This window comes from Cryptococcus neoformans (genome assembly GCF_000091045.1).
Source record: "Cryptococcus neoformans var. neoformans JEC21 chromosome 8 sequence".
NCBI lineage: Eukaryota > Fungi > Basidiomycota > Tremellomycetes > Tremellales > Cryptococcaceae > Cryptococcus > Cryptococcus deneoformans.
In genome coordinates, this window is record NC_006693.1 from 329,647 (window position 1) to 353,298 (window position 23,652).

General features: G+C 48.9%; 10 protein-coding genes across 10 annotated transcripts in view; 5 read left to right on the forward strand and 5 right to left on the reverse strand.

Annotated features, from left to right (window-relative positions):
• Nucleotides 1-1,252: 1,252 nt before the first annotated feature.
• On the forward strand, nucleotides 1,253-2,201 carry CNH02815 (hypothetical protein). The gene is made up of 3 exons (XM_024658677.1): nucleotides 1,253-1,707; nucleotides 1,771-1,879; nucleotides 1,942-2,201. The coding sequence occupies exons 1-3, from the start codon at nucleotides 1,548-1,550 to the stop codon at nucleotides 2,009-2,011; spliced, it is 339 nt and encodes a 112-aa protein (XP_024514594.1). The 5' UTR covers nucleotides 1,253-1,547; the 3' UTR covers nucleotides 2,012-2,201.
• A 145-nt stretch (nucleotides 2,202-2,346) lies between these two features.
• On the reverse strand, nucleotides 2,347-5,040 carry CNH02810 (conserved hypothetical protein). Its single transcript, XM_572566.1, has 10 exons — nucleotides 4,770-5,040; nucleotides 4,567-4,709; nucleotides 4,293-4,503; nucleotides 4,113-4,245; nucleotides 3,971-4,060; nucleotides 3,858-3,906; nucleotides 3,399-3,802; nucleotides 3,183-3,339; nucleotides 3,100-3,134; nucleotides 2,347-3,047 (listed from the first exon to the last, which is right to left on the reverse strand). Exons 1-10 carry the CDS (start codon nucleotides 4,886-4,888, stop codon nucleotides 2,472-2,474), a joined length of 1,917 nt encoding a protein of 638 aa, XP_572566.1. The 5' UTR covers nucleotides 4,889-5,040; the 3' UTR covers nucleotides 2,347-2,471.
• A 296-nt stretch (nucleotides 5,041-5,336) lies between these two features.
• Nucleotides 5,337-10,320, reverse strand: CNH02800 (protein tyrosine/threonine phosphatase, putative). The gene is made up of 12 exons (XM_024657713.1): nucleotides 9,427-10,320; nucleotides 9,262-9,380; nucleotides 8,448-9,209; nucleotides 8,270-8,394; nucleotides 8,063-8,220; nucleotides 6,989-8,007; nucleotides 6,749-6,910; nucleotides 6,574-6,691; nucleotides 6,398-6,506; nucleotides 6,143-6,342; nucleotides 5,542-6,071; nucleotides 5,337-5,488 (listed from the first exon to the last, which is right to left on the reverse strand). Exons 1-11 carry the CDS (start codon nucleotides 9,964-9,966, stop codon nucleotides 6,039-6,041), a joined length of 3,345 nt encoding a protein of 1,114 aa, XP_024513383.1. The 5' UTR covers nucleotides 9,967-10,320; the 3' UTR covers nucleotides 5,337-5,488; nucleotides 5,542-6,038.
• Nucleotides 10,321-12,073: 1,753 nt separating this feature from the next.
• CNH02790 (conserved hypothetical protein) lies at nucleotides 12,074-13,729 on the forward strand. Its single transcript, XM_024657712.1, has 8 exons — nucleotides 12,074-12,168; nucleotides 12,354-12,407; nucleotides 12,469-12,630; nucleotides 12,716-12,806; nucleotides 12,882-13,088; nucleotides 13,153-13,231; nucleotides 13,305-13,406; nucleotides 13,460-13,729. Exons 2-8 carry the CDS (start codon nucleotides 12,404-12,406, stop codon nucleotides 13,541-13,543), a joined length of 729 nt encoding a protein of 242 aa, XP_024513382.1. The 5' UTR covers nucleotides 12,074-12,168; nucleotides 12,354-12,403; the 3' UTR covers nucleotides 13,544-13,729.
• CNH02780 (hypothetical protein) lies at nucleotides 13,704-14,955 on the reverse strand. The gene is made up of 5 exons (XM_024657711.1): nucleotides 14,702-14,955; nucleotides 14,347-14,434; nucleotides 14,194-14,277; nucleotides 13,980-14,136; nucleotides 13,704-13,919 (listed from the first exon to the last, which is right to left on the reverse strand). Exons 1-4 carry the CDS (start codon nucleotides 14,826-14,828, stop codon nucleotides 14,043-14,045), a joined length of 393 nt encoding a protein of 130 aa, XP_024513424.1. The 5' UTR covers nucleotides 14,829-14,955; the 3' UTR covers nucleotides 13,704-13,919; nucleotides 13,980-14,042.
• A 355-nt stretch (nucleotides 14,956-15,310) lies between these two features.
• CNH02770 (hypothetical protein) lies at nucleotides 15,311-18,100 on the reverse strand. Its single transcript, XM_572450.1, has 3 exons — nucleotides 18,048-18,100; nucleotides 17,614-17,992; nucleotides 15,311-17,531 (listed from the first exon to the last, which is right to left on the reverse strand). The coding sequence occupies exons 1-3, from the start codon at nucleotides 18,069-18,071 to the stop codon at nucleotides 15,931-15,933; spliced, it is 2,004 nt and encodes a 667-aa protein (XP_572450.1). The 5' UTR covers nucleotides 18,072-18,100; the 3' UTR covers nucleotides 15,311-15,930.
• Nucleotides 18,101-18,229: 129 nt separating this feature from the next.
• Nucleotides 18,230-18,961, forward strand: CNH02760 (50s ribosomal protein l19, putative). The gene is made up of 2 exons (XM_572449.2): nucleotides 18,230-18,335; nucleotides 18,383-18,961. The coding sequence occupies exons 1-2, from the start codon at nucleotides 18,266-18,268 to the stop codon at nucleotides 18,898-18,900; spliced, it is 588 nt and encodes a 195-aa protein (XP_572449.1). The 5' UTR covers nucleotides 18,230-18,265; the 3' UTR covers nucleotides 18,901-18,961.
• On the reverse strand, nucleotides 18,937-22,265 carry CNH02750 (protein phosphatase PP2A0 B subunit gamma isoform, putative). The gene is made up of 8 exons (XM_572448.2): nucleotides 21,852-22,265; nucleotides 21,300-21,777; nucleotides 21,039-21,235; nucleotides 20,250-20,978; nucleotides 19,946-20,175; nucleotides 19,598-19,883; nucleotides 19,402-19,539; nucleotides 18,937-19,335 (listed from the first exon to the last, which is right to left on the reverse strand). The coding sequence occupies exons 1-8, from the start codon at nucleotides 21,873-21,875 to the stop codon at nucleotides 19,300-19,302; spliced, it is 2,118 nt and encodes a 705-aa protein (XP_572448.1). The 5' UTR covers nucleotides 21,876-22,265; the 3' UTR covers nucleotides 18,937-19,299.
• Nucleotides 22,266-22,465: 200 nt separating this feature from the next.
• CNH02740 (ubiquinol-cytochrome c reductase complex 7.3 kda protein, putative) lies at nucleotides 22,466-23,424 on the forward strand. The gene is made up of 3 exons (XM_572447.2): nucleotides 22,466-22,511; nucleotides 22,604-22,729; nucleotides 22,860-23,424. The coding sequence occupies exons 1-3, from the start codon at nucleotides 22,494-22,496 to the stop codon at nucleotides 22,914-22,916; spliced, it is 201 nt and encodes a 66-aa protein (XP_572447.1). The 5' UTR covers nucleotides 22,466-22,493; the 3' UTR covers nucleotides 22,917-23,424.
• A 19-nt stretch (nucleotides 23,425-23,443) lies between these two features.
• CNH02735 (hypothetical protein) overlaps nucleotides 23,444-23,652 on the forward strand; it is a 1,221-nt gene continuing 1,012 nt past the window's right edge. Inside the window, exon 1 of the mRNA XM_024658678.1 lies at nucleotides 23,444-23,652. This exon is cut by the window's right edge and continues 89 nt beyond it. Coding sequence (XP_024514595.1) covers nucleotides 23,527-23,652 — 126 coding nt within the window. The 5' untranslated portion in view covers nucleotides 23,444-23,526.

Here is a 23,652-nt window from a genome sequence, read left to right on the forward strand (position 1 = left end):
AACCTGCTGATTCGTTATTAATCCTCGCCGTTGATATTACATTCTACACCAGCAATACAGATACACAGTCTTTCACCTTCTAGTGCAATCCCCCTAGTAATACCGATAGCCTGTTTGCTCCTCGTCAATCATTCATAATAGTTTGTAGTAGGAAGTGAGAATATAGAAGAGCTCCTCGTGTCCTTCTTGCCTCCTACCGCTGCAGAAATAAATGGCTGTAAGAATACTCTTAATTAAGCTTGCCAAACTCTCGGGATCAAATCCGAGTTGTGTCGACGGTGACTAACCAGTGACTGTTCCAACTAATAAAGGGGGCGAGTGGAGCCGAAAGCAGGAATAGAGAAAGAAACGAACGAACAACGAACAGAAGTCTGTCGTCACTCGCAGCCACAGCGACCCCCTCATCTCCCCAACTGCTGCATCCTTAGAAATACCCCTAGCGCATCCCTCGTCGATCGTCAAGTAAAGTCTAGTCCGAAGTTTCGATCTTTTATGTCCTCCACAAGTCACGCATGGAAAGCCAAAACAATTATCAGACGTCAGACAACCAGAACAGTGGACGATGATGAGATCCAAAAAACCTCTCGACCCCAGAAGATCTAACAGGACTCCACCCAGAGCGCGCGTTATATCCCTCTTTAGCCTTTAGCCTTGCAGCCTTGAGAAGAAGCTCCGACTTCCGAGCTCCGAGCTCCGACCTCCGAGCAATGACGAATTATAGCTCTCGACCCTCAATCAACCCTTTTTTCCATTTGTCACCTCCTACCTGAAATGCTGTGAGATCCTTCCAGTGTGACGGAAGTAAACCGCTTTTTTTTTCCTTCCTTTCTTTACTGCCTGGGGTCCAACGAAATACGGACATCAAAGCTAAAGGCTCTTCAGATCGAGGAGATGAGGTTATAGAGTGCATCATGGTAGGGCATGTCTTCTCCTTTCGCACCTTCCTTCTTGAAGAAGCTCCACGTCGATTACATCAGCCTGCGTTACTTATCATCCAATCATCCCACTGTTACCACCTGTCGCTGTCTGTTTGCCCCCCTTTTTTTCCTACATTGCTCTTTATTATTGTCCTACATCCTATGTTATGCCTCAGGTTTTTTTCCTGGCCTTATGTTACCTTATGTTACGGTAACTTGTCATGTATCACAACGTAATCCTTTTAGACCCAATGAGATTTGCCATGAGGTTGGTTAGTGGTGGCGATCCTTGATGATCGTTGACTTTTAACAATTAAAGCTATGGGTCAGCCTCAGGAGAAGTTGCATCAATTATGTTGCTCCAACACTATTTACATCATCACAGATCAACCCGACGTCATATTGTTATCTCTCAAGGCTTGCACACCGCTCTAACGTGTTGGACAAGTAGTAAGAGATACTCATATCATCTGTCAGATGAAGTGACCAGATCCAATAATAGTCAAACAGTACAGATTAGAAGTTGACCTTTTTTCAGTTCACTTTTATCTTCACTCTTCCTTGCCCTATCCATTGAGCAATAATACCATTTTGAACTCCTAGAAACCAGAGCAGCACGCATCACACACAATGACAGCCTTGTCCTCTTCCCTTCACCGCGACAATCAGCAAAGTCTTCCGAGGAGGGCGTCTTCAAAGAGTGATAGAAGGCTTGCAAGCGGTGCACCTAATGTCTCAACTTCTTCGTCCACTGCCTCTCAATCAACCCTTGGAGATTATAACCTTGAAGGTAAAACATTCCTTTTTCATGTCTGTGTGCTACTGGGACTGATCATATCACTCTTGGTTATAGGTGAAGAATTACCTTACTCGGAGACATTGGAGAAGAAAAAGAGGAAGTACTCGGAGAAGCTGTATCAGTGGACTCAGGAGATGTGGAACAATACAAAACAAGACATGGAGTGAGCCATGCTGAGATTACCAGCTTGGAGTGCCTGCTAACATCATTGATGATCAATCGTAGTCGTCGTTCCTCGGTATCATCTTCAGAGGACTCCGCCGACATCTACAAAGCCCACAATGAATCCAAATAATGCAATCGACTTGCTGGTACCTCCATCTTGTCCATGGGGATTTCGTGTTCGCTTTCCACATTATCGGCATAGCTTCATGGATGGGTCGTTGTCATCTGTAATATAATACCCACAGCGAATTTAATCGTGTCTATAGATTTTGAGAAGTTATTGTAAGCAGTCAACGGTGTAGCCTATGCAATAGATTCTGTGTATTTGTTGGGTGTGGACTGCCATTCGCAGTCATTACCATCTCCATCGCCTTTTCCAAGGGTGCCCTTGTTTTTCTCTACAATTCTCGCAATGGTTTCCGCATCGCCGCTTGCAGTCACGACAAGAGTGAAAACAAACAAGCATAATTGCATAAAGGCGGAAATACCGAAGAACATTTGTTACACATTAGTTAATAGTAAAAATCTAAATCCTTCCACCACCTTGCTATCATAATCTCATTTTCCTCCTCAATAACAAACCAAGCTCATTATCCGTTCCCAAGACATAGCTCCACAATCACATAAACGTTTGCTAAGACGATCACCACAAACAAAACATATCCTAATACAGTCACCCACTTTGGCGATACATAGGACTTGCTCCGTCTGGATGGTCTGTCAACTGATTGATCCGGCTCCACTCTGACTGTCGTACTCTCAATCCCAAGAGCCGCCAAGTCATCTCCCAGAGTAGTGGGTGACAAGGACGGTGTCGTAGCCGCCAAGGCAAAGGGATCAGAAACAGATGCGCCGCTGTTGGCGATCCTCTCCATTTCAATGGATTCCACTTCCGGTCCTTGGACAGTCATAATTTCGTGCTTGGAACAGAGGTAGACGAGGGGGAATACGACCGTGGGTAAAACGATAGAAAGGAGAACTTGTGAAGCTACGAGCATTGTGTTAAGCCCTTTGGTGCCTACGGCTGAAGCTACGACTGCTGACGGTATGACACCTAGAAGCCGGGTGATGAGTCGACGAAGGAATGGGGACGTCTTCCAATTGATGAAGCCCTCTGAAACAACTTGGCCGGCTAGGGTGGCTGTGATGGACGCACTCTGACCCGCCTGAATTAAAATATTAGCGATTAATTGGGTGTCTTTCTTTGGAGCGGCTTACGCATAATAAGGCCAACGCAAACACGATAGCAGCAGCTGATTGCCATAATTAGCTCGTATTAGAAACAAGAGGGAAGTACTTACCATGACTAATATAAGACTTGATCAAGTCAAAAGCGCCGAAAAGGTCCGCACCTTCCGAGGGGGGGCTTTCATTATAATAATACACAGCTCCCGCAAGAGTGAGGATCGATGCATTGATTGTTAAGGCAAAACTGAGTAATGATATAGCAGTATCAATCTGCATATATGAACCCATCAGTTCAGTAATAGTGCCAAAGAAAATCAAGTGACACTCACAGTGGAATGAAACAGATGAACATCGACCCATTTAATCCTATCAAACATCCGGACATTCCTTTCATATTCTTTTTGTTCGATTGCGAAGAGTTTCTCCTCCTTGGTAAGTTCCACAACGCTATCCTGTAGATGAACCTCGTCCTTTGCGCCGTCATTTTCCAAGACAGCAGCCTCAGATCCTGAACTAGGGCGAGGAGCTTGGAGTAAGACCGGAGAAATACCAGTACTTACGCCCTCACCCTGTTCGCTGTCTGAACGAATGGATCTGGTACGTCTGAAAGGGTTGAATGAGGGCATGGTGACGTTTCGAGGCTTTCGCATGCTAGGCGGTTGAGGAATCATATTGAGGCGGTCGACACCGGAGAGAAAGGAACCCAGAAACAGGGCGTGAGGCATGACAGTAGCTAATGATAGATCGCATTAGTCACCTGATAAGTGAAAATGGGCCTTTCTTCGTACCTCCTATGATACCAACACCAAGATAAAGCGCACCAGGCTTGACGAGGGTCTAAATTGGGAAAGCGTTAGCTGAAAGTGGCCATAGCAAAGTTTCTTTTGGAATTGATGATTACCTCGGAAGGAACAAGACCTAAGAAAACGTCCCTCCATACGGGACTGGTAAGCTTCAACAGGATCATGAAGCTGATAAACACTGCCAACACCTAAATAATATTGATAAATATACCTATTTGTCTACAAGGCAGCTTGACTTACCAAAGAAACGATGATAATCTCAAAGAACATCATGCCTTGTCTACCAGACGATGATCGGAAGAAAACTAGGACAACGAGAACATCCACTGCAGTGATCAAGACACCAGCGAACAGCGGAAGCTTTGGGAAAAGACTGGGGTTTCATCAGCGATATTCCCAGATAAACCTCAGTTTACTTACAGATGCAAGGCAATGGCACTTCCCAGGAGTTCGGCCAAATCTGTAGCAATAATTGCTATTTCTGCCAAAGCATACAAGGTCCACAGTGCGATAGTTAAGGGTATACGATATCTAGGATAGCGAGACTTGAGACGAAGGAATAAGAGGCGGGTTTGAGCCGGAAGTGACAGTCCTGTAGTAGTACCCAAACGGACCGACAACAGTTGCAAGACTAATACACAGGCGCCTGTCAGATATTCGAAGTGGAGGGCAGGAAGTCCAACGTGGAACGTACCAACTGCGGCCAGACTAGCGAGCAAAACGACGAACAATAGTTTGTAGCCGTAATCCGCACCAGCCTCTAAATCTGTTGCCCAATTACCTGGATCGATATAAGCCACACTAGATACTAGCCCTGGGCCGACGAAATGTAGATGCCTAGTTTACTCTCAGCTTCGATCCTTGAGAACGGCCGAACGGGGAGGCTGAGTAGCTCACCTCAAAAACATCTTCTTGCATTTCGTGAACGTGAGATCGTCCCACCATCTTCTCTTATGTTCTGATTGTTGAGGTGAGTGAGAGCTTGTTGGTGTTGAGGAACTGCAATTCCTGTTCATGGCGGCGTCTATAGATGATTGGAATGGCCGCAAGAAGCTAGCCTGAGCTGACTGTGTGGATTGATGCTCTGATGGATATAGGTCGCAGGCGTGCGAAGGAGGTAAAAGGTTGGGAATTGAAGTGCACCAAATAGCTATCTATATGCGATATCTACAAGAGAGAATTCACATGGACCTAGACGAAAGAAGCCGCGGAAACATTAAATCCAGCAACCAGGACCCTGAGCGCCAAAGGACTTCGCCGCGTCGCGAAGATCGCAGATCCCGCCACCCACACAAGATTCCACAACGCTTTAAATCAGACATCCGCCCTGCTGCGGAGCGCAAGCCAATACGTGGCTATATGTACGCACGATTACAATCTGTCGCCTGCTTTTTACACCATGCCGTCTCGGGGACATACCACTTCTTGCCCATGGGGGCGTATCCGGCATTGGCGGGGAGGTGGGCACAATGAATTCATGTGTTATTGAAAATATCAGTACTAATTGTTATCTTTCGACCGTTCTCTAAAATGAACGAAAGTGAAGGAAGGGGGTGTCCAAAATAAAACCCCCAAACCTGTGATTTTCAGCAACTCAAACCTTGACCGCCACGGCCCTACCGATAGATGAGATCTCAGCATCTACGCTAACAACTAGGTAGGCACCTACCTCATAACTTCGTTCCCAGCTTGTGATTTGAGACATACTGTACTATTACAATTCAATTTTCGCACATCTAGTCACTCACTTTGGGCTTTGCGCGACAGCTACCACCCTACCTCACAGGCGCAAGGCTAGAACGCCAGATAATAGGATCAGCAACCATTAGGCAGTAGGAGGGAGAGAGAAAACCAGCAGGAAGGGAACCCCAGATCTGGAGTGTCTGTCATCTACAAGCAGTCTCGTGCGAGCAGCCAGAAGTGGTGGCTTCTTTTTTACCCTCTATCAATTGATCGAATGATAACTTGCGTTGGACAACACATTCATGAAGCTCGTACAGTTATATATCATTTCAATCAACACGAGTACGGAACATTACAAATCCTTACTTAGACTACTTGTGTGTACAGATACGAATCGTTTCCTGAATCCTAAACAGTCAATAAAGGTGCGGGTATAACAAAAGACAACTGGTTCAGAGTTTGAGCGTCGGCCCTCGTAACAAACTAATTACACAAAAACCTTCGGTTGAGGCAATACTGTCATATCAGCGGCGTATGCCCAAGTCAGTCTTGTTCTAAATCCACAACAAGAGACAGAAAAGACTAACCAGATCTCGACAAAAGCTTGGCCAAGAATATATAATCTTCCTCGCTTCTCCTTCAATCAACTTCAAGGCCTCAGGGTCCCTCACACCCTGTTTTTCAGCTTCTTCTCTTCTAGCTTTAGCGGCCTCGGCTTCTCTTTTAGCAAGTTCGACTTCCCATCCAAAAAGTTCGTGGAAGAAACGGAGGTTGGGCTGGATAAGTACTAAAAATGACAACATCAGCTGATGACAATTGCCATGTCGTGCATAACAACTTACCATTAAGACGTCGGGCACGACAAACCATATATGCGTCCATCAATCGCATATGCTCGTACTGCATCATGTAGGCGATGACGATACTGGCGCTTCGGCTCACTCCAACACGCTAGAAGGAAAGAGCACACAATCAGCTTACTCTATTACCGTACGTTGATGCTGTAACGTTTGCTCACACAATGAACCAGAATCTTGCCACCACGGGCGCGGGCTTCCTCAATCCATTCACATGCACGCGCAATAACAGGTCGAAGGGGATCATTACCGTCATCCCTCACATCGGTCAAATCAAGCCTAAACGACACGAATCAGTGCTCTCCTTCCTTGTCTCATAGAAGCACATGAACTTACACGCTAAGTTTACCTGCTCTCACAGCTGCTGCCAAAGTATTTTCGCTTTTATGTCCGTAGTATGCAATTACAGAGTTGTCCATGTTCATCAAACTCTCTCCAACGCTTACAACGTGAGTGATACCCAGCGAATGCAACATTGCAGCATTGCCTGCATGTTCACTGGAGAAAACGAGGCACATTGTGAGTAATTCTGTTTCTTTTTTGATTTATGACATGATTGTAAGCGCGTTCACTTACAGATTACCAAGATACAGGAAGGGAAGAATTCTGGAAGGGAATCCGTCAAATCTCTTATCATCAAACCACAATCTAGCCTCCTGAGCGGCTGCGCTACCCCCATTCTCGTGCTCCGCCAACATCTCCCGTGCAACGTCTGCTGTTGATTTACTTCTTTCTTTCCCACCTATTGCGGATGTTCTATTTGGAGCCTGCTCACGCTTCGCTCCAAAGTTCATACCCCAAGGCCTCCATCGTGGACTCGGGTTACTCTGTTTTCCATCAGAATCGGTATGTGAAGAAGCAGACCCCGCGCTGGTGGCGCTGAGGAGCTTGATTGCCTTGGCCTTTCGGTCCGCAGCTAGGCGAGCATCGACTTTCCGTAAAAGAGGTTTATCGGCAGGATACAAAAAGAACGACCTATTTGCGTTGACTTGAAGGTGGAGAAAAGCTTCCGGCAAGGAAATGGATAGAGAGGACATGATGTACGCCAGAACGATGATACTCGACTCAGTGTACCCATCCTGACAATGAACGAGGATTTTACGCTTCCTGCCGTTATCTCGCCCTTCCACCAGTTTCCTCAGAAAGTAAACCAATTCGATCACACGATCAGTCATGGTAACCATATTACGAGTATGACCTGTGATAGTTCTACTACTCCCTGCACAGTCGAGAGCGACGTATTCGTGATCAGTGGTCAATGATGGTTTTGCTCGCAATTGCCGGTCGCTGGGTGTCGGAGAAGCCGTCCTTTTTGAAGGTACTTCAGTTGTCACTGAGGACGATGAGGGCGAAAGAAGATTTCGCAGGGCGTGGGTGGCCGGTGATGCAGTCCAGTTGAAGGCGCTTGTGGATTGAGATTCCTCGCCAGCCTCCCGCCTCCTGCGGTCGATATCTAGTAGTTTACGGTAAGCCGATGAGAGCGCCGAGGTGCTTGGCATTTCGGAACATTCGGATGCTTTGAGACATAGATCGAAACGAATAAATGACCCCGCTCCTTCAAGCGTTGCGCCTGGGACGTCGCAATCATTACCGACCTTTCCATGTCGCTTGTCAATTAATTAATTTTGAGGTGCGGGCGTCTAGACTCACCCAAAAACCTTCAACGACTTCTGACGCCTTGGTCATCTCCCTACTTTCTTTTGCTTCCCTCTCAAACAGGTCAGTTTGGAGATGGGGATGTTTGTCGCGGCCTTTGGAGTCGATATTCACCAGTTCGGGATAATGTTTCTCGATTTCATTGAACGATTCTGGTTTGCAGGTCAGATTGATTTATCAAAGCAAGATTATGATACTGACCAAGGACGACCCATACTCCATAACGTATCGGTTCACTTGATCCTTCACCATCTCCTCCTGTATGATTCACATGGTAGATCTCTTGTAATCGCTGGTTGTACAGATCTTCTTGTGCCTGCGCAATTCTGCAACATCTCATAAGCTCAGAAGTCCGTCATTGCACTTCGTCGACACTTACTGCTCGGCAATATGTAACAACCCCTGTGTCAGTCCCGTTTTGGAATACAGTACAATATCGGACACAGTCGCATACTTGATTTGCTGGATATTCAGGTTCCTTAAATTGATTTGGTCAGGAAGTTTTGCAGCTCTGAAACTCGCTCGTTTTTCTGTGTCATCGCCAATTTTCGAAAGGTCGAATATATCATGTACATGTAATGCGTTGAACAAGATGCACGAGGGATTTTGATTTTGTCCAACTGCTTCGTCGACGTCAGAACTTGATGATGAGACACTAGAAGATAACGACGGTTTTTGAGTTTCAGGTTCGGCTGCAGCGTTGAGAATGCTGCTACAGGGAAGAGGATGGTTGTCCTCATCCAGGCCTTTTGCAACTGTTGTCGGTGAAAGACGTTTAGAGTAGCAAGGGTGCATGGCGACCTCAGCACCATTGCTGTCATCCTTGGACGAATCCATTGATTGAGTATCAGTTTCCGGAAGAGGTTTGAAGGACGAGAGACTAGGTGAAGGTAGAGAATTGCCAAGGCTTGGGGATGTCAGTTCAGTTGCACCGCTAGAATTGTACGATTCTGAAGAAGTAGATTCAGACTCGGAGTCTTTGCGATCAGGTACTTTGTACGGGGCGCTTGTGGGAACAGTAGTCAGATCTGTGTCGTTGCGCTGTGGCGGAGGGCGCAAATGATGTTTGTCAAGAGGGTGAGGCGGACAAAAGAGAAGACAGAGGCCCCGATAGGGTGGAGGTCCAAACGGTGGGGAATATCTTCAAAGCAGACGTCAGCGAGGCCTTCTCGGGACAAAACGATATGACGTACCCGAAGAACTGAGCCATCTCCTGCCCCTTATGGCCGTCATCGCTGATACCATGCAGCCATGGGAACATGACAGAGCTTGGCGTATCGATCAATGAATGGGTTTTGACAAGCTGGGGTAGCTACTCGTACGTCAACACTCGAATTCAGCCATTTTAATAAACTCACCTCTTCCATTCCCAACAGTCTCACACCTTTCGCAACTTCCTGCCTTTCTGCTTCACGTCCCCATTTCGGCATTCCCCATATAATAGGCGGCGGGGGTTCCTCATGGTGTATGTCCATCTGCCGCATGGCATTCTCCCGTTGCGCTCGCTCTTCATCGTAAGTACTGACAGGTTCCCCAAGCCCTAGGTACGGTGGTTGTATCGGCTGCTCCTCATCAACATCCATCTTCTGCTCCTCATCATCATCGATACCGTGATCGGATTCGGGCGTCTTCGGCCTTTCGATGTGCTCCCATTCAAACTTCAATCTCCCAGGTTTTGGTTCCTTGTTATCTTTTATTCCCCTGGCCTGATTTAACGCCTGCTCCACACCATTCACTACACCCTCAGTACTCCTGGCACGCTCCATGGCAACTGGAAGGAGATGCGTGGGGGTAATTGGTGTAGGAGGTGCTGAGAGTGTAGTGGTGGGCCGGGGAGTGGACGGCCGCGATAAAGGGTACGATGGCTGCGAGGGATAGGGGAGGATGGCGGACGACATGATGCGATACGGTATGGAGTAGTCTAGCAAGGCACCGATGTATTGGATTAGATGGAATGTACTTCTGCGGTGTGAGCCATAGGCACAATAGATAAGGAGGAAGAAGAAGTGGAGATATGGGTGGGCAATTGAAGGGACGGGTGGGAAAGTGAGACTTGAGCTAAAGCAACAGGCTCTGGCTGGACCGGTACGTGATTGCCGTCGCGGTAGTGCAGTAAAGTAGTACGTAAAACGCCATAAACAGTGACAAACCACAGCGAGACTGGTTGTACAGGGCAACGGATAATAAAGCTATTAAAAAAACACTGGCATACGATGCCACACACGGTGCTTGCAGCTCGCAGATGCCTTGCACTGAAATGGCCGCCGAACGGGAAGAACAGCAGCGTGGACGGGCAAAGCTAATAAAGACTGGAGCTGCAAAGTAAATGACGCTTGCTCGACGATCGGCTACTTTCGGGGGCAGACCACGAGCCAACTTGGCGAATAGAGATCTTGGCGCCGGTCGACTGACTCCCGTCCTTCATCAGTCGTTCCTAGCCATTTTCTACTTTTATTATTTGCTGCTGCTCCGCTGCTGAAAGCCTGGAAGTGGCGGCGTGGCGCAATAAGGCGTAGGCGGACGGGTCCGCGGTCACTAACCCGGTTAGTTAACATTTATTTAACATTTTAACACGTTTTGATGCCGTGACAGCCAATAACAATCAGTCTGTTACTGCTGGTTCTGGCTAGAAAATGGCACATGAGGAAGGAACGAGGACATTTCGACTTGGCTTCTTGCTTCACAACACGAATAATGAAGCAGAGGATGCCCTACTGTCTAGATGATGCAGGGGTTCAAACCGAGAAGTGTATGGAGTGTTTTCTTTTTACGGCCGCTCAGCGTTGCTTGGTCCACCATGACGCCGCAACCTCATCCGATCTCTTCGGCTCCTCATCACCACTCGGTCAACTTGATCCATGGTTGATAATGAGTAAACGAAAAGTACAGGTCGCCTCTTGTTAGAGAGCGTTGTAATATAGAGCCGGCCATCGTTTCAATCAGGTCTTTCATTCAGCATAATTATTTGATTTTTTTCTTATGACCTCCTGTAATAGGTGTAATATCCCTCATCATTATTACCACCCACAGTAGGCACCTTCGTCGAACGCCTTCCGTTCAGCATCTGATAAACTATCATAAAAGGCCTGACGCCTCTGTAAGAGGATTCAGAATGAGTTCCCCCTCTTTCCTTTACCCCAAAAGGTCGACGACAGTCATAGCTTACCTGAGCTTCAGAAGCAAATTCATTATCCGAGGAAGCTGTCTGGCTGGTTGTAAATGCAACTGTTGAACCAGTGTTCGTCTGCGAGCTTGTTGCGACAGCAGAGGATATGCTTCGTCCTCCACTTGTCTGTTGTTCCTCGTCAGTAGCGTGGGGCATCTTTGTTTATAAGTTTTGTTCAAATTTGTGATGATAAAATGACTGATGTAACAGGTGATAGCAGGAATTTGTGGAACTTTTATGTTGAGACGACCAATCTCTTCTCAGAAATATCTGAGGGTAACAAAGGGGACGAAAGAGGAGCGGTTGCTAAATTCTCTTTTCATGGAAATGGTGCTATTTCAAACTCCATCACCTTTTATATTATGTCTTTCTTTTTGCCAAGTAAGTTCCTTTTTACAACCTCTCATGTGTTTGAGAATGAGTAGTAGTGAGTATTGAAGTTGGTGTCATGCAGTGCTTTCAAGTACTTTTCTACAAACCAGAGAAGTCGTCGGACAACAGTTGTGATGAGTTGTTTAGGTAACTTGTAATAAATACCGTTGTTGGATTTTTCCCTTTTCACATCCGATTTTGCGTTCAAGAGTTTTACTTACAGCAGCCTTGTCCTTGTTGGTAACTTTTGACGATCATCATTCAATCTCGGTCTCCATTCTCGATACTGGTTCGTTGCTATTGCACGGAGATATGACCTTTGCCCGCGCTTGCTTGGTGTATGTTCTTTTTTTGGCGCTACCTCCACTTTGTCGGCTTTCTCCCGCGTGCCTACCTAGCCCATGACGATGTCCGGCCTTCGGCGAACTGGGCGGTCGTCATTAATAAATAATCATCAGCATGTTCCTCTCGTTTCGGTGAACATCCTAGAAAATAATCTATTGATAGCTTTCATTCTTTCCAACAACTAATTTTTCACTCTTTCAAAGCTTATCCGGCTCCAGTGAGTAGTTTTCTTCCCTTTCTTCTACAATCAACGTCTGCTTCCATCGTCCCGCTCCCTTGTATCCGTGGATCAATGGACTGAGGACCGACGAAGTTGCAAAGAGAAGAGGAGTACTGGACTGCTACAGCTGGTCGTTGTTTAACCGGTTGGATCCATAGGGAGCTTACTTCTATCGTCTGCAGTCCAGACTCTCTTTGGTTAGACACATACAATTTAGATACAACGTAGAAAAATGTGTAAGCGAAAGCCTCGAGCTATTCCACGTCGCAGAACCCTAATGTCCTTTGCTTCCATTAGCCTGTTGCTCTCAGATCCCCCCTGTTCAGGCTGAATACACTCCCAAGGGCTCTTACACTACCTTCAATGACTTGAAGACCTATGCTGTCGGTCCTGAGGACGTCAAGGTCGCTGTTCTCGTCGTGTACGACGTCTTTGCTTTTAGCCCTCAAATTCTTCAAGGCATGTCGCTTTTTGTAATCGCTTTACTGTTGATCAGCAACAGCAGCCTGAAAAAATGAGTATCATGTTAATCTGGCTTTCTCAGGTGCCGACATCATTGCATCCCAAGGTTACCGAGTTGTGATGCCCGACTTCCTCGTCGGTAACTACGCCACCCCCGAAATGTTCAAGCCTGGGTACGTACCTTACTTAACCCCCTTCTGTTGTTCCACCTTTCCTTGTCATGCTAATATTATGGTCTTCCTTTCTAGGAACGAGGAAATGAAGGCCGAATACTTTTCGAAATTCCCTGGCGCCTGTGGAAGTCAGTCTGAACCTGTCGCCAAGGCCATTAACGGATTGAAGGCAGCCGGACACAACAAAGTTGCCGTCATCGGGTACTGTTGGGGCTACAAAACAGCTGTTTTGTCTGAAGCTGGTCTCGCTGAGGCTGATGCTTTTATCAGTGTCCATCCTACGTAAGTAGCCAGAACCTAAGACAATGGATAAAGAGCTGATTTGGCGGGCCAAAAAAAAATGTAGTTTCCCTGCGGCTGAAGATGCTGACAAGATCAACGTTCCCCTCGCTATGCTTTCTAGTTCCGGGGAAAACATTAGCATCGTAAGTGCTCGTTTTTGCCCTTTTTTTTCTAGACTGGAGAATAGTGAAAAGTTGACGAAACGATTCAAAACAGATCAATGCTATTCAGAAGGGTGTCGAATCCAAGAACCCTGGCAAGAACTTTTTCAAACATTACCCTGAACAAGTGCACGGCTTTGCTGCTGCTCGAGCTGACGTGAGTAGCCTGTTAAGAGATTGTGTGTACCCTACTGACCTAGTTTATCGCAGCTCTCTGGTGGTGCGGCTACAGAGGCCTATGCTGAAGCTTACCAACTCATAATCAAGTTCCTCAGGGACCAAGTGTCTGCATAGATAGACGTCATTCATGCTATGGTATACTTGATACGTGGATGCAACTAGTACAACTTGTACAAATCTCCTCTGCCTTTCCGCTCATTTGAATCCCAAATGCTGCGAATTGCCTGGCGGTTTCTTCGATAGGTACTGCTCATGGTCATCCGGGTGATAACAGTCGTATAGTACAAGATGCATTTTCTACAGAAACAATTGAAAAACTGTGATTGGACGGTTGCAGCCAAGAAAAGGCTTATAACTGATATTGATGGAGGGTGGAATGATGGCACACAAGCAATGATGGCAAATAACAAAAATTGAACTGGTTTGGAGGGTTAGGGTCGTGTACGTAGACCGCGGGGGAGAATTGAAGGACATGAAAGATAAATTAATCCTGCACCATCGAATGAGCTGTCAGTCATCAAAACGATCCAGATTTTAGAAAAGCACTCACACAAACAACAAAAAGGATTCCAAATACGAGTTTCCAGAGGACAGCGCCGTGACATTTTTTCTTTTAAAAGTCAGTCTTCCTGTTTACAGGAGAAGGCGCTGCTCCAGAGCTTTCGCGGATGGCCACAAAAGATTGTGAAAGCGAAGCAGGTTTCCCTCTATACCAAATCTCATGATCAGCAAACATGCTCATAAAAGCAAGGATCATGACAAACTTTGCAAAGTGGCGTTGCTTTGCGTTCGAAAGCTTGGCCGTACAAGGACTTTGGAGTTGATCTGTAGGTGAAATTGTAGGTTTGCTATCAAGGTGTCGAGGTGTATAAGCAAGATTTATTCCTCCACAAGAGTATAGAAAAGAAACGACATACTTGGCCTTTGCAAACTTTTTGGCTAACAGAGCCTTTTGCCCCAGACCAGCCGCAGCACCGTTCGTAGTCATTCCTGGTACAATGTTGGCTGATATAAACCGTCAGTCGGTTGTAACGTTTCCCACTAGTCACGACCGCCCAAAATCCCAAGACCGATACGTTTACAGCTCAATGCTGCGCCCAAGCAATTTCAATTCCACAAGACCGCCTACCCGCACAGCACACCCTCCCCTCCCTCCCCGCTTTTCTCACCACACAACATTCACCGAATAATCCTCGCTCGACACTCAATCCTCTCCATTCACCCATCAATCATCCCGTACCCAGATCCAAAGCCAAGGCTATTTGTACTCACGGTTCGACACTCCCAACGGTTTCGCGGGAATGACCTTGGCCTGATGACTAGGGTCATGTAGCGGCGTAATGGTGGGTGAAGGCGTGGCGGTGTTCTTGGTAGGCGTGGAGGAGGTAGAGTTGGACATGACTTGGTTTGGTTTAGTCCGCTGATGTGCTGACGGGTTGATATATATAGGCAGGGGTGTGAATCTGGGAAGAATGATTGGTGAAAGGGGTGGATGTTTATGTTAGAGCGATTCTAGAACGGTGGTGGGATGACTCGCGCCTGTTTTTTAAATGGTGTTTTCAGGGTTTTGATTTCCCAGCCCCTTTCGGTAATAACTCTCAACGCCGCGTTGTGGCGCTTTTTTGGTCGTCATTGCAACCAGCTCTGCAAAACGTAACTTAATTTCAACTTTTGTCGGTGTATCGGTGTATACAAGGCCACGAAAATAAATGGAAAATGATTCCTTGGCCATAGTGAGTGCAAGATGCTTCGCATGCAGTATAAGAAACAAGCAGGGTATAACCAAACCAAGAGTGGAAATGGCGAGCGACGGTTTGAATTGATAAAACTTATAATCATTCCATGGTTGTAACATCTCAAGACTTGCATCCACGATCAATTTGCCTAAATCTTCAAGCTCGATGCGTATTACCAATTTCCAACGGCACAGTCCTCGAGTAGTATACGAGTACGCATAACCCATCGACCTTGCCCCCCCACCTCCCCACCAGTGTATAGACTTTAACCTCCCCACCAGCCACACTATCATTCGAAAAACCGAACCAACCATTCCCGCCATCGCATCCCCTACACCACCCAGCCTCCGCGCAGTTACAATCATCCGCAAGACAGGCGGATAAAAATGAAGAAAAGAAGAAAAGAAAAAGGAAAACGTATGAGTCCAAGAGGGAGGGAGGATAAAAAAGAGAAAAAAGACCCCCTGCTGCTGCTCGATTCGATCATCACCGGCGATGAGATCTAAAGAGCAATTTCGGAAAATCTAGCGTTTTCAAAAAACGCTTTTGCGCAGAAAGCAAGTCTTGTTTTCCGTTTTTCTCTTTGATCTTGGTTTCAAAACCCATGTTTCCACCGTCGTGATGCGATTGCTTCATTTTGTTTCCCCCCCCCCTTTCCTCTGGATCATCCAATACACATCATCAAGAACATCCTTTTTTTTTGATGATGACGAATTTCCTTGGAATGTTTCACGATAGGATAGGATAGGATTAAGAGGCAGAAGATTATTTGGGCCGCTGGAGGAGAACGACGGGAGGATCGTCATCGATTCGTGGCATTGAACTTTTGCCGTTGCCTTTACCGTTACCACTGCTGGCACCAGCACCAGCATTAGCCCCAGCAGCACCAGCAGGAGCGGTGTTGATGGAAGGGAAGAGTTCTGACCCAGGAGTTTGAGACTGACCAGGTCGACCGGGGGGAGGGGGGCGGACAAAGGAATGAGGTCGTTGGAGGAGTACGAATTCGTTGTCACGGTTTTTCAGTCTTCTTCCGTGACCTTTACCACCGCCTCCTCCGCCACCTCCGCCACCTCCGCCACCACCTCCTCCTCCACCGCCATGACCATGATGACCTCCTCTCCCTCTCCCAAACCCATGTCCACCGTGACCACCGTGTCCACCATGCCCACCACGACGACCATGTCCATGCGCGCCTCGACTCCCATCGGAAAGCTCATCAAACAGAGCCGGAGGTGGAGGTGGTCTGTGATGGCCAAGATGGGGATGGGGATAGTGATGGTGTCCGCCGCCGCCACCGTCGCGGGGTATACCGTTCTCGAGATGGTGCGCCATCGATGGGTGCAGGGGAAGAGACGGGCGCATTTCGGGATTTGGATGAGGTCTCGTATGCATACCCATCCTCAGTCCCATATCCACACCTGACTCGGGAGCAAGCGGTGGAGGGGGTGGTGGACGGTGGTGGTGGTGGAGCCCTTTACTTTGCGGTGGTGGTACGGGAGGCGGTGGACGTCCGGAGGGAAGAGGAGGAGGTCGGACGAGAAGAGGAGGAGCACGAGGATGATCGCGGGATTTGATTTCCGGTCCAGGTATGATCGGGCTGGTAGGCGAAGGGAGATGTGAAGGATAAGAGTCGGGAGATGCCTCCCTTGTAGGAGACGGTCTTCGAAGCAGAATCTTGACTTCTCGTTCGGGCTCTGGTTCCTTCTTGGCTGCTTCTCTATCTCTTCTCTTCCCACCATCCCCTCCCCTCTTTCTTCCTCTTCGCCTTTCGCGCTGTTTTTTCCCTCCTAAACCGGATGCCTCTACCTCGACATCATCGTCCCTCAAAACTTGCAATGTAAGATCAAACCTTGCGGCTTCCTGCAGGATGACATGTCCCTCTGCCCTGGCCATATAGTCCAACCCGTCTTTGGCATCGCCGTCCCTCGCGGAAGGCGTCGGCTCGGCACGACCCTGTTCGAGCTCGACGAATACAGGCGGGTTTCCGACATACAATATCGGGCCTCTCTCTCGCTCGTACCCATTGTCTTCAGCATCCCATTCCTTCTCCTCGGCATCCATGATTTTCTTGAAATACGCCACACAGGAAAAGACGGCTTCTACCCATTTTGGCAAATCTTCTTCACCGTCCATGGGCGGGATGGCGAGCTCGTCTACGATAGAATTGACGGAAGCGGTTTCCTTGGCGCGCTGGAGACGCATGCCGCTGCCCCGTTTGTAGTTTGTACCCGACTGGATGGCAAGTGATGGATCAGATGAAAGGACGTCGTGGAAACGAAGGGCGTGTTCAATGTATCGGGCCGCTTGACGGGCGGCAACAGCAGTTGCGTTGGATCCTTTTTTTAAAAGATCAAGCGTGCTGATTGCTACAGAATCGCAATCGTTAGTATGTATGTCAAGTGACTTGTCGTCTCCCAGAAATCGTAAAAATGCTTTTTTTAAACGCACCTTCTGCCGGGATGATCACCTCCCACCCTTTTGCCACCAATCGTTTCACAGCATTTTTAGCCCACATCAAAGCTGAAATGTCAACGACGACGACTCTCCAGTCTTCCGCTTCATCGTCCACGTCGATCTCTACGTCGTCCGGTCTACCGAGATCGTCATTGGGATCCCCGGGTGGCTGTTGTGGTGGCTGTGGCTGCGGCTGCAGCTGCCGAGCACTTGCGTCTGGGCTTCTCGCTGAGTCTCCGCCCTTTGCTTTCGCCTTGGCCTGCGGGGCGGGAGACTTGATGTGGGCGGCGTTGACCCTGTTCTCAAGCTCTGCGATCTGGTGGTTGAGGTAGGCCGTGGATAGGGCCTTGTGAAGGGCTGCCTGCCTCGATGCCTGGCGGGGGGCGTCAGCTGGCGGGACGGGCGGGAGTGGCCGGGGATACACTCACTGTGCCATGCGGCGGCTCGTGCATGCTGTGGCGGGGCGTAAAGGCAAAAGTCCGGAGCCGGTAGACACGAGATATCCGCTAGGATGTGTTTGAATGTATCGTGTGCAGCGAGTTACGTAACCACACACACTGAGATTTGTCGAAATGTCCCGTGGATGGCTTCTGCCATTTTGACACTGCGCCCTCCATCGCCTCCCCCACTTCCCCACTTTCCCGCCATGCCCAGCCCCCTCCGCCCGCTCGCACGCGCCCTCCGGCACTTTTCGTCCGCCCCCGCCCGTGCCTCCTGTAAGTGAAACCCCCCCCTCCCCCCGCCCAGCACTCACCCACCACAGCCTACCCATTCAACCCCTCCGCCATCGCCCGCCCGTCCACCACGCCCCTCCCGCCCCCCCCCGCCCTCCTGCATCCCAAGAACGGGTGGTCCCTCATCACCCACCTCAACAACGCCGCCGCCCAGTCCCCCTGGGCACACCTCTTCGCCCGCCGCAGCAAAGACCGTCTCCCCGCCGGCTCCGTCCTCACAGTCATCACCTACAGCGACCCTGCGAGGAAGAGCATCTCCCCCTTCAGCGGCGTCCTGATGGGCACCAAGCGGCGTGGCGTCGACACGTGCTTCCGCTTGCGCAATATCGTCAACAAGGCCGGCGTCGAGATGACCTTCAAGCTGAATTCACCCATGATCAAGGAGATAAAGGTCGTCAAGCGGGCGGAAAAGGCAAAGGGACAGCTGAAGGATCTGAAGAGGGCAAAGGTCAACTATCTGCGGGAGAGACCGGCGGTTATGGCGGCTATTGCGAGGGCCTTGAAGACCGCCAAGCAGAACGAGGCTGCCGCTGGCGAGTCATCATAGGCAGGGATGTGACGTGCATGTTTTTGTCTAGTTTGGCGTTCGATGCAGTGCATTATCATCCATTCCTTGTAAGCCATACATCTCGCCAACCCCCTGCGCGGCTCAAAGGACTCTACTGTAATTCTCACTCGTCAAAAAAAAGGGGTATACTAATCCGCCAGCTTTCACAATAAATGGAAATATATAAAATAAAAAGTCTCTGGCACATAATGAGGTAAATGTAGACGAGATGTATATGATAAAAAAAAAAAGGTAAAACTTGGGATGCAGAAAATGAAGGGTTTTAAAAAAATGAAACAAAGGCATTCGACAATAGTTACAAACGGTGTTTTTCGGCCAATGCACTGATGGAAAGAAAATAAATCGTGGCGGGGTCGTTGGGAATCTCTTGTTCTAAGGTTAGGGGTTTGCGTCGTTTTCCAGACTTCGATGATTCTATTTATTTTAAAAACAAGGGAAGCGGTTAGTGCAATGGCCCAAGAGAACAGAGAGATGACCAACCTGGAGATCTCGCATGACCCCAGCATCAATGGGCAACACTGATTTTCTCCTCAAATGGGGTGCAGTCCCGCCCCCGCTCGGGGTGGGACTTGAAGGCGCCTGTCCTTGTTGTCCCAAGAGTTGCGTCGGCGACGTCGGCTATTGAACATGGGTCAGTCATCCACCCACAGGAAAAAAGAAAAAAAAAAAGGCTTACGCTCAAAGGAGGAGCTCTATCAACCCCCGGATCCGCCACAGGCACCGTCTCCTCCGCAATCGACCTATCCAACGTGAAACTTTCACTTGGATCAAACCCGTTCGCAGTCATGTCGACCGAAACGTCCATCATCGGTTCGTCCTCGTATGGTTCAGGGCGGGGTGGTGGGGGTTCTTGTAAGCGTTCGGGAAGGGGTGAAGACGGGTGGGCGGATTCCCAGTTTTGGATCGCTTGCTCGCGAAGTTGCAGCCATTCGTCATATCGTTCAATAGCTCGATCTGATTCACTATATACAAAGTAAAATGTCAACAACTCTACAGAAAAAAAAAAAGAAAAAAAAAAACTTACGCTTTACGTTGCGCTCTATAGTTATTCTGACACTCTTCAAACACTTCCTGATTAATCTCCATAAACAACTTGAGCGCGTTATATACCATGCCATGGATCGTCCTATTCCAGTGGGTTTTCGAGTTTTGATACAATGCGGGGAAGACGATGGGGAGGATGATACTGATATGTTCGCCCATGAGATTGACAATGTACTCATTGTTCCAGTAGTACAACGCGCGTTCCGCCACCTATAACAAAACCATTCAGTCAGCTCCCAGTCTTGACAAACTTTGCGGATAATAATAATAAATTACAGACATACCTGGAAATGCGCGCTATTGATACACCTCGCCAGCTGCACAAACAGCGGCTGCATAATCTTGATAAACTCATTATGCTCAATCACGTCCAAAATCTCCTCCACCTCATTCAAGAACATGACTTCCTTTGGGGAATTCACCTTGGGCCAGTACCTCAACAGACCCAACACGACTTCTTCTGTGAGAGCAGGATCCTTTTCGAGGAACTGGACGACACAGTATGCGAGTTGGGGGTGATAGAGTGCGAGGGATTTAGCCTTGTGCAAGGGAATGAGAGCGCGAGTGAGAAAGGTCTTGTGTTCCTCCTTGAGGGGGAGGGCGAAACCGTTGATGATTGAGCCGAGAATTTCGAGGAGCTCGGCAATACCGTTATGTCGTTCCGTTTCGTAAACAAATTGGAAAAAGACATGGCTTATCGAGCGGCGGATGAATGCTCGTAGATTGAGGAATTTACCATAGATTCGATGAAGCGTTGTTTTCAGGAAATCACGCTCACGAGGATCTTCACTGTCAAACAACTCGAGAAGTTGGAGAACAAACGACTGGTCGATGTAGCGCTTGCCAATGTTCGTGTTGAAATCCGGACTTTCGACGAATCGGAGGAAGAATTCGTAAACGATTTGGAGGTGGGGCCAGGCAAGTTCAAGGACAGGTTCGTCTTCCTCTGGGTCAAACGCGTCGCCTGTCGGGTTGACTTGGGGCGGAATGGACCTAAACAAGTTTGTTGCAAACTGCAATCAAGAGTATCCAGTCTTAGTGCGGGCCATGGAGCTGCAAGGAAAGCGACTTACCATGCTAACCACTTCAGGGTAGATGCTTTCTGTGATGACGCCTCTTTGACTCGTAATGTATTCGAGCATCTCGTGTAGCGTCTGTGACTTGATCTGTTTCCCCTCTAGATCACTACTGGCATCGTTGAAATCGAAAACAACTCGACACTGTTGCAGTTTCTGGACAAACAGTTCATTCCTTTGCTCGGGCCTCACATCTTCAGTGGTATCAGTCAGCCTTTGCCAGCAGACAAACAACAGTGCTATAAAAAAAAGACCTACCCGCAAAGTTGGGCAGTTTTTCAATCTCGACCTTTTCCGTCACGTAGAACCTGCTACTTCTCTGCTTTCGCGGCGTCTTGCCCACGGCCGGGATCGTATCCTTCGGTCCTCTCAACCTGTTCATCGGTCCAACTTTAGGGGGCGTCGGCTGTCCATCCGCGCCCAGTGTTCTTTCGGGAGAACCATATCTCCCATGCGGGCTGTGCGGAATGGGATCCGATGGCATTTCAGTGTTGATGGGAGGCGGTTGGGGCGCACCCGAGATCACCACAAGCGGAGGTGCTGGAGAGGTCTTATCGTTTATGGGAGATCGGCGCGGAGTGATGGGCGCGCCGCCCTGGAGTCCGGGCGCATCGGAGGCTTGGCGGCTGGGAGAGTTGACAGAGGGAGATGATGGGCCTGAGGATGCTGTCGATTGCTTATGGGCAGGAGGGTTGGGGGACTTTGACTTTTCGCTGGACTTTGTGCGAGAGAGGTTCTGTGACGGGAGGAAGAATCAGCGGGTGCGCGGGAAAGGCGGAGATGGATTTCGGATGTATAGAAACCACGTACCATTGCCTTTTTGAGTCCCTTCATGGTGGTAGCAAATGAGCCGAGGTGTTAGAGACGAGAGAAAGAGGGTGGCCGGGAGATGAGCCGCTGCTCAGGGGCTGTTACGTATGCAGACGTCGCTGACGGACCGCGGTGGATGTAGCGACACGCGGCGAGTAGGCGGTGGGAAACGGGAGCTGCAGGGGACGCGGATGTGGTGGACCGGGCTGGCGAGGGTGGGCCAGTGTTTGGCTGCAGGCGATCCTAGCTCGGGCGTAAGTGGTGGGTGGAATTTTGGGGTGGTGGCTGAGACGGTTGACGTGGGCTGACGGTGGCGATGGTGGCAGGCAGTAGCCGGGATGGGGGACGGTGGCGCGTCAGAAGGAAGCTGGGGTAGGAAGGAAGGAAGACTGGACGGGATGGAAGGAAGCAGGGGCGCACAGTGGTTGAGCGGGGAGAGCCACACTCACCGAACGACGATGATGAGCAAACACACTCCTCGGCCCATGTGTGGCGCTCCCTGATCTTTATTTGCTCCCCCACTTGCACAAACCCAACCCGCCGCCAGCCACTCTGCACTCTGCCCTTTCTCTCCGTCGCAGGTCTTCACGAATCCCACCCAGCACATTGCACCTCACACATACATAACCCACCCGTCTCAAAATGCCCGGATTCCAGGACGTGCGTACTTATATCCACTTTATTCATCATCGACATTCGGAAACGCCGCATCGCTGACGTCTATGCCCCTTTCTATTCGCCCGTTCAAACAGGTCATCTACAACACCTTCTTCCGACGAAACTCTGTCTTCGTCGCTACCACCTTTATTGCCGCCTTCTCCTTCTCCATGGGCTTCGACCTCGCCACCACTGCCTTCTGGGACTCCCACAACCGAGGAGTGAGTCTTTTGGGTTTTTTACAACACGGGTCTTTGCGGGAGAAGAGGAAAGTGCCTGGGCATCTCCTGGCTGCCGGATTGGTTTGTTTGTGATGTGCAGCAGCTGACGATCAACCCCAATGATTTGCAGAAGCAATGGAAGGACATCCGACACAAGTACATCGAGGCTGCCGGAGACGACGAATAGATTAATTGTCGGGATGTAGAGCAAGAACGGCGGGCGGAGGACTGCGCGTCTAACGGTCGGGCAGGACTTGCGGGTGCATCAACAATGCATGGGTTATTCTATCACGATGGTTTGGGTGCGGTTCAGAATGGTATGGAAAGGTGCTATGATTTGCAAAAGGGTTTTTATGAAAAAGGTCGTGTGTTTTCGGAGGAAGAGATGTCAGGGAGAGGGCCAGCGGGTGATGTCTCGGTAAGCAAGAAGAGTGCATTGGAAGCGAACGTTGCAATACATGGCTTTGCGTTCTGCACTGTACAGCGTATACCTGAAGGATTGCTGGTCGCTCAAGAACGGGATGAAGGCGGGGAGATGAATGAGAGAATCTGGCCAATCAGCGACATGTTTCTGGTGAGCGGGAATGTTGAACGGAGATCGCCGCCGGATCGCCAAGGAAGTCAATAATAATGCGTCATTTTTGTTGTTTATTCGTTGCTGTGTCGAACCATAACAGTACCGAACCCGATGAGATCTACGATATAAGCTTCAAGTGTGCATGGAACGACAAACCCAGTCCAATCCCCTGCTGTACTTATACATCCTGTAACTCACTACTGCACCAGTGACTCACAATATGAAAGATAAGCCCTGTACGCTCACTCTTGAGGACGGCACACGCTACGACCTCACCCAACTTGCCTCTGCCAAAGCCGACTATGTCACGAATGTCGGAGATATAACTTATGTTTTCAATGTTTGC